The sequence below is a fragment of the Gavialis gangeticus genome, unplaced genomic scaffold, assembly GCF_001723915.1.
Source record: "Gavialis gangeticus isolate Ggan-Ray unplaced genomic scaffold, GavGan_comp1, whole genome shotgun sequence".
NCBI lineage: Eukaryota > Metazoa > Chordata > Crocodylia > Gavialidae > Gavialis > Gavialis gangeticus.
In genome coordinates this window covers 12,835,633-12,843,605 of record NW_017729009.1, presented here as the reverse complement: position 1 = coordinate 12,843,605, position 7,973 = coordinate 12,835,633, and the positions used below count along the sequence as shown (strand labels likewise).

The 7,973-nt window shown below is 55.3% G+C and overlaps 1 protein-coding gene across 1 annotated transcript in view; it reads right to left on the bottom strand.

The window, feature by feature from the left end:
• Window positions 1–1,105: 1,105 nt before the first annotated feature.
• EEF1A2 (eukaryotic translation elongation factor 1 alpha 2) overlaps window positions 1,106–7,973 on the bottom strand; it is a 21,391-nt gene continuing 14,523 nt past the window's right edge. The window contains exons 5-8 of the mRNA XM_019510104.1: window positions 4,108–4,258; window positions 3,099–3,355; window positions 2,208–2,442; window positions 1,106–1,459 (exon numbers count right to left, since the gene is read on the bottom strand). Of these exons, the coding sequence (XP_019365649.1) occupies window positions 1,332–1,459; window positions 2,208–2,442; window positions 3,099–3,355; window positions 4,108–4,258 (771 nt within the window). The 3' untranslated portion in view covers window positions 1,106–1,331. The remainder of the gene's footprint in view (window positions 1,460–2,207; window positions 2,443–3,098; window positions 3,356–4,107; window positions 4,259–7,973) is intronic.

Sequence of the window (7,973 nt, the reverse complement as noted above, 5' to 3'; positions counted from 1 at the left end):
TGCAGCCCCTGGGCCTGTCTTTTCAAAGGCTGGTCTTCCTAAAGGTCATATTGGGAAGGACAATGTGGCTTGCGAGGGTGACAACCATGTGTCGGGTTGTGTATGTGCAGGGGAGTTTGTTCATACTGAGAAGTTGACCCCATCTATCCCAGCTGATCAGGGAGCAGATTGCTTCTCCCAGCTCTGTGTGGGAAAGTTTAGGCAGCACCAAGCAATATTACCCCCAGCTTCCTCCAGCCCCTTCCCCACTTCACTGGTCCCTACTGTTAAACCAGCCCCTGTGCCTGTGCGGTGCCGGCAGCCTGCTTTCCAGAGTTCGTATCAACATTTCGTGTCTCTTGCACCACTTTTGCCCAGCTCATCCCCAGATCACGGGCCTCAGCGGGCCAAAAAGGTCCATTTGCTGGTGTCAGTCTGCAGCCGGATCCGAAATAGCCACGAGCGCATTTCCCTGGCACCTGCTTCCCTGTGCAGGCTTCGTCAACCTGGCGAAAAATAATCAGAGTGCTACTGATTCCCACGCGGTCTCCAATATCCCTGGCCAGTCCTGGGGTGACTGAAACTAGAATTGACACCTGAATTCAGCTTGGGATTGTTTCTCATCGCCGCTTGGGGGGAGCTGGGGACTTTGAGGTGTCGTGAGAGATTTTCCCTGGCTAAATACTCTGTGCATGAGCCTCTCCCACCCAGAGGACCCCGGGTGCCTCCGTACCAGGACACTGCTTGTCCAGACCCATGCAGAATAGAGCGGCTACCTGCTTTCTGGGAGCAGCTGTCCCTGTAGGCACAAATGCAGGAGGGGACACCTGAGTTCAAGTCCCTGCTCTTTTACACACTCTTGGTGACACCTTAGGGTTGGGCCCCGTGGGAAATTAATGGAAATCAAGTGCCAAAGCCCCTTGGAGCATTGTGCCTCAGTTTCCCCTGTCCAGAACACCCTTCCCCTGCCTCATAGGGCTGTCGGGAGGATAAGTGCTTTGGAGCCGTGGGCTACTTGGTCACGGGAGGCCTGCGGGGCCTGACAGCTTGGCTGCCCTCGAGAGCAAGAGCCCCGTGTTTCCAGCTAGGTCCCGAAGCCGTAACAGACACACACGCACACGCCCTGCACTGTGGATGTTGTACCAGTTTATTGGTAAAAGTAACATGAAGCCTCACGAACGCTGGAACATGCTTTTCCTTTTAAAGAATTTCCACTGGACCTTAATGGTGAGCATCCAGTCGTTGACATATAAACTCTTACAAGCTGATGTGCACACATGCGCCTGGGGGAGGAGGTGGAGGCATCCTGGGGCCGGGGATGGTTTCTGCGCGGTGCGCTGGGCGCCTACGATTCATTTCCCAGCTTTCTGGGCCTTCTGCGCCGACTTGGTGACCTTGCCAGCGCCACCGCTCTTCTTCTCCACGTTCTTGATGACGCCCACGGCCACGGTCTGCCGCATGTCGCGGACGGCGAAGCGACCTGTGGAAGGCAGAGGGAAGGGAGGAAACTTATCTACCCGGTCCATGCCTGCTGCGGTCGATGTCCTTCACCAAGGGTCAGAGTAGGTCTCCCTGCTGGAAGTAGCCTGGGGACCTGGGTGTATAAACACCAGCAGCACTGGGACTTTGTCTTACAAAGCGGGGTGGTTATGGGTGTTAGCCTGGGTATAGCAGAGCAGGAAGGCTCACAGTGGATGTCTAGTCCATGATTGCCGGTGAATACCAGAGGCTGGTGATGGCACCGAGGAGCCTTTCCTGTCCTATATTCCCATTGCTGCTCCCATCCTCTGAACAGAAAATGCAAGTGAGATGGGAATGACACTGGGCTACATCATCTAAGCCTCTTCCTCCCATCAAGTCAGCCCAACCATTGCTGCTCAGCTGACAGGGGATTGTCTAGGCCACCCACTCTTAAAAGTTCACAGCACATCTGGGCTGGTGGGGTCAATGCATCCAGATGCATCACATCATGCAAAGGGACTTAGTTTCATAGTTTCTAGGGTCAGAAGGGACCTGAGCAGGTCATCGAGTCCGACCCCCTGCCATAGTACTTGCACTGATGTATCTGCCTGGGGAGGCACTAAGACCCTCTGCATCCATGACCTGTGAGACGAGACATGGGGCTTCCTAGAGATAACAGCTGGACATGACTTTGCAGAGAACCAGAGTGAGATCACATCTGTGGACCTCCACGTGACATGAGGCCAGCCACGCGCCTGCTCTCTTACCAAGGGGCGGGTACTGGGAGAAGCTCTCCACACACATCGGCTTCCCGGGGATCATCTCCACGATGGCAGCGTCACCAGATTTCAGGGACTTGGGGTTGTCCTCCAGCTTCTTGCCAGAGCGCCGGTCGATCTTCTCCTTGAGCTCTGCAAACTTGCAGGCGATATGAGCGGTGTGGCAGTCGATGACGGGCGAGTACCCGGCGCTGATCTGGCCGGGGTGGTTCAGGATGATCACCTGGGGGAAGCACAGAACCCAGTGAGCTCTGCCAGGGACACGGCAGCCCCCAAGCCAGTTTAATGGTGCATGAGTGTGCAACACACCAGCTTAGCGTGCAAAATTATTTTGAAGGTGGCTGGTTCTCTTTGCTAGGTGTCCTTTAGCTCAAGCAAGAAGCCTGTATGTTCCCAGCACCCCATGTATGTGTGCAAGGGAGACGCACCTCGTAATCCTGCCTTCTTTGGGGAGCATAAATTTATGTGCCCTGTCTCTGCCAGGCTTCCCGGTGACCCTGACTCTGCCTTCATGCCCACAGCGTCATGGAGAACGGCTGAAGGCAGCAATGTGCTTGTTCCTACCAAGGTATGACAGCTCCTTGTCACTCGGTTTTCATTTGAATGATCCCAAAGGCTGGTGGCACAAGTTATTGGTGCTTAACATACCCGCCCTCCAACACTTCTGACTCTCCTAGCCTTCCTGGTCTAACATGCTGCGTGCCGTTCACCAGCTGCTACGTTCCACCCCAGAAGCAGGTGCATTTCAGCAGCATATGGAGGGGGAAGCGATTCTGATGCACGCGGGCACATCGCGCGACAAGCACTGGTGAAACATGCGGTGACAGACTTGGTACTACAGAGAACCAGGGCCCCCCGGTCCCTTCCGGCTGGGCTGACCTGAGAAGTGAACTGCGCAGCCTCCTGCGGTGGGTCCGACTTGCTGTCCCCGCAGACGTTCCCACGGCGGATGTCCTTGACGGACACGTTCTTCACGTTGAAGCCGACGTTGTCTCCCGGCAGGGCCTCGCTCAGCGCCTCGTGGTGCATCTCCACCGACTTCACCTCCGTGGTGATGTTCACAGGGGCAAAAGTCACCACCATGCCGGGCCGGAGGATGCCAGTCTCCACGCGGCCCACGGGCACTGTCCCAATACCTGCAGGAGGGAAAGGGGTGAGGAAACGGCAGGGCAAGGCTCTGTCTTCTGGAGACCCAAGGGAGATATGGCTGCAGTGGGTAGAAACCATTGTAAAAGCTCATTTATAGCCTAATTTGAACCTGTCACTAGTCGACAGGTAGCAACAGGTGCTTTGAGGAACGGACCATGAATGAGAGGCAGCTTCAGCCCCGCAGCGCTCAAGCAGCCCTCTACGCCTGATCTCATCTGGAGTTTGCAGCCTCTATTTTTGCTGGTTGTCCCCCTTTCTGCTACATGTGTCAGACTGGGGATGGTGACTGATGAGGTTGGTATATTTGGGTTAAATCTGTGCCAGTGCTCCTGCTGGGACCAAAGCTGGAGTTCCTGGCTAGCGGGTCTTGCCCCTCAGTTCAAAGTCGGGCTGATATTTGGGGTCAGGAAGGGATTTTACCCCATGGCCAGGGTGGTATGGATGGGGGGATTTTGCCATCCTCTGTAGTGGGGACATGGCCCTCTACTTGGGATGTCTCAAGCATATGTTCACAGCCTTTTAGAGAAGCAGGATGTTGGCTGCTGTGGTCTCACTGCTTTCCCCGCGTCTTGTGATGGTCGCTGGATGAAGAGTTTAGATGACAGATTCATATAGGATGGTTTGGACAGGGCTGATCCTGCCTCAGGCAAGAGGGTTGGACTCGATGTGATCTCTGGAGGTCATTCGGATGACTGGGCTGAACCCCACGACCCCTGGGACATGTCAGCCCTGAGCTCACCTCCGATCTTGTAGACGTCCTGAAGGGGCAGGCGCAGGGGCTTGTCTGTCGGGCGGGTGGGAGGCAGGATGGTGTCCAGAGCTTCCAGCAGGGACACTCCGCTAGCGTTGCCCTCCTTGCGCTCCACTTTCCACCCTTTGAACCAAGGCATCTGGGGAATAAAATGGCAGGAGTTGGTGACAAACCCTCTGCAACAAACCCAAAATAACATCCCACCGGAAAAGAAACCTCCCCGGAGCCCTTTATCCACCCCGATGCCCTGCCTCTGTACAGAAGGGCTTGCATCTCCCTGAGCAAGTGCACAGGGCTAGGTCATAACCCGTGGCTGTCCTGGCTCTGTGCATTTTGCAGGGAGTGTGTGTGTATATCAGCAACGCCCTGCTTGAACGCACCCTCTGCTTGTGCACCCGTTCTCCCATCGCCCTGGGAAGGGGGTGGAGAGCATTGAACCCATGCCATAAAACACCACCCAGGCTACTTGCTTGTGCTTCTCAATCCTTCACCTGCTGGGGTACATGTGGCCGGAGGTTTCCCCTGAAACCCATCAGGGCTTTTACAATGATGCCTCACATGGGGAAAGCCAAGCCTGAGCACCAAACCCAGACTCCCCATTGAGTGACAAATAGGGGGGCAAGAGCCGTGAAAAGCTGTTTCACATACTGCCTCTCTGATCCAGTTAGTCTACAAGGTGCATCTTTACCCAGCCTTCTGCCTGACTGCAGCCTAACACGGCGAACGCCCCGTCTCCGACCCGCGGGCGCTGTCCAGACAGCAAAAGGCCTCCATGCTGATGGCGAGCGGGACTAAGGGCACCACAAACCCTCAAGCTGCAGGGAGTGCGTCCACACAGGGACTGGTTCAACTGAACCAGTTCAATGGGATATTTAGGTAAAACCCATGCAGCCGGAGACAAAAGAAATGAAGACCTGGGAGGAGAGGAAGAGGAAATGATGGGCAAGATGGACAGAGCTGTGCGACGAGGGATTAAGAGCGACGGGGAGGGAGGAATCGAGGCAGGTTAATGAAAGCGTTGCAGAGGGGGAAGCTCGGGATGGGCAGTGCTGGCGCGAAGGTGCTGAGGCCTCTGCTTTGTACGAAGCAGAAGATGCCTGATGATTTAATGACCTGCTTTCATCCTTGGCATGCACCCTGCACCCTGCACTGCAGCAAACCTGCCTCCTCCCTCCCCGGCCCTGCCCGCAGCTCCCTTCCCGAACCCTCGCAACCCTCGCCAGGGCACCGTGCCAGGAAACTCGCAGCTCCCCTTTGCAATGCAAATCCAGAGCGTGGCTGGCTTCCAATGGCAAGTGGCACGCTTCCTGACCTCCCGCCGTGATTGGCTCGGTGGCTGTTGGCATGGGGACAGTGCGGCCACCGGCCAATCACGTGCAGCAGGATGCCCAACCATCGGTTTCAGAAAACAAGCCGGAAAACAGGCAGCCTTTGCATTGGTCTGAGATCCTCCATGAGGTAGACAGCAGTGGGGTCCACAACACAAATATGAATGATGATGGTGATGGTGGTGAAGCAGGACCGCACTGGGCATCGAAACGCATCTTTTGGTGCGATCTGGGCCTGATTCACCCAGCTCCGCAGTTTGCTCTCTCTCCTGATACAAGACATTTCTCCTAAAGCCCCAGCCCCTGGACTTAGGGGATCACAAAAGGCTCCCAGCTCTCTCCTTTCTTGCTTTTTTTTAAAGTCTTTGTGCTTTGGGGATTGCACAAAACGGCGACTCCTCCAGGCGTGGCAGCCAAGAGGTCAATCACAAGGATCGGGCGGCACCGTGACATTGAGCCAAGCTTGCAATACCCGGGGTGTGAACATCTAGGGTCGGCTGGACCCCCTGGGAGCCCTGCTAGGACATTCATGGCTGGTTCCCTCACCGTGTCTGCCCTCCTGTTTCCTGGGAGGTGCATGGGAAACAAAAGCGAGGGCCAGAAATGAACGATTTTTTTTTTCCTTATCGAAGCACGTGGCTCTGCCACCCCCCTCCTAGCTTGCGATGCCTTTGGCAGAGACAAGGAGACAGCGGTGATGCCTGGCAGACAGGCATCCCAAATTCATTAGAGGCTTGGGATTATACCATGAATCGTGGGATATTGCACCACAAATCATGTGAGAGCAGAAACCCAGCACCATCCCGGCTGTCCGGCTCCCTCACTGCCAGCCCCCCCGGGGTTTGCAGACCTCAGCAGCTGCAGTGATTAAAAAGGAGGGTCTGGGTCATCATCACAAGCCTATAATGATAGGGCATATGGGTGCTGAGATGAGTCGTCCTTGGCAAGCAAAGGCCCCTTTTCCCAGCAAAACCTGACTGAGGAGACTATATCCCCCTGATACGATACAAATGCTTTCCTCCTGCACTGGGTCTCGTTGCAAGCACACGGTTGCTATTTCTCGCCATGTCAGGACTTGATTCTCGATGGCTGCACAAATGTAATACCCAGCTGGGCCTTTCAGATCTCATTTCAGACTCGTGCAAGGAGAAACAAGTGCTCAGCCCAGCTCCGTCAGGGAGGGCGTCTGCAAATCTGCTCCCTCTATGCCCTGTGTGCGAGCCTGCGGGTGCTCTCTGCTTTTGATCAGCAAGGGGAAGGTAGCTTCTGGGCACTTGCTGGTACTAAGCAAGGCTGCTGGCCTTGCTACCCATTTGGGAAAAGGTATGAGGAGGATCCTGAAATTCCTGGACCCAATAAAGGGAAATGCTAAGAGCATAATTAGCTGCTGTGCATGGGAGGAAGCCTCGGCCCCACCTGATGCTAGGAGCAAGCCTGACCTCCTTGGCTGGGTGGACTCAATAGCTACACAGAGAAGAAAGGGAAGGGGTTTTTGCCTTTCAATTAGGCTGCCTGGCCAGGGCCTGCTTTCCTAGAAATGCCTTGGGACAGAAGGAGGATGTTGTGCTTAGGGCACTGGATGAAGACTCAGAAGTCCTGGTTCGGGTCCTTCTTTTCTGCTCTGTGCCGCGTACTCGCTCTGCTTTCACTGGGCCAGGGCCTGGATTCTAGGTTGGGAGCAAAGTATCTCAGTCTGGCAAAGATCCTCAGTGAAGCTGTCCTATTTTGGCACTGGACAGCTTGGAGACACCAGCAGCATCCCTTTGTGCAAGGGATGTCGTGGATCCTAATCCACGGGCAGCTGCAAACTCTCTGCACTGGAGAAGCTCCTGGAGAGCCAGAAAAGACACTTGATTGCCTTGTGATTTGGGGAAAACTCGCCTGGAAATGGGAGCGAAAAGTCAGAGCCTTACTGGGATGCCGGGGAAATCCGGGGGCTGCTTCTTGTCTTCGATGCTCCCAGCAGCGATGCTGTTTGGGCGTGAACTCAGGCCGGACTCTGAGCGCCGGGGAGCTGGGAGGGGGAGCTAGTCGCATCTTTTAGACGTGACACAAAGCCACGACTCCGGCGTCATAGGGCTTCATCTTGCAAGATAGAGAGGTCTCCGGCCCCTTTCCAGCAAAGCACATAACGTCCCATTCAAGTCAATAGGATGGCTACAATTGGGCATGTGTTTAAGCACGTTGATGACCGCAAGCTAGGGTGCTCAGGGCCCTGGACCTGCTCAATTGGGTCCAGGCTGAATCAGAAGGCACTTTGTATGAGATTAAGGGGGTTAGCTTCAGATCCCAGTTTGGGAAGATTATTCCCCCCTGCCATTTCCACTGGCTGGTGCGTTTACCATCACTCCCTAGCTTAGATGTGCCATTCAAACAGCTGCCAGCCCACCCCAGAGGCAGCTGCCTCGGTTTGTTGGGTGAGGGAGCGAGTTATTTCTGCATGTGCCGCTTGTGCAACCCAGGAGCAACGTGTCGATGAATGCCTGGCGGTCCGTTGGGATGAACGGTGCTCTGGAAAAACCAGCT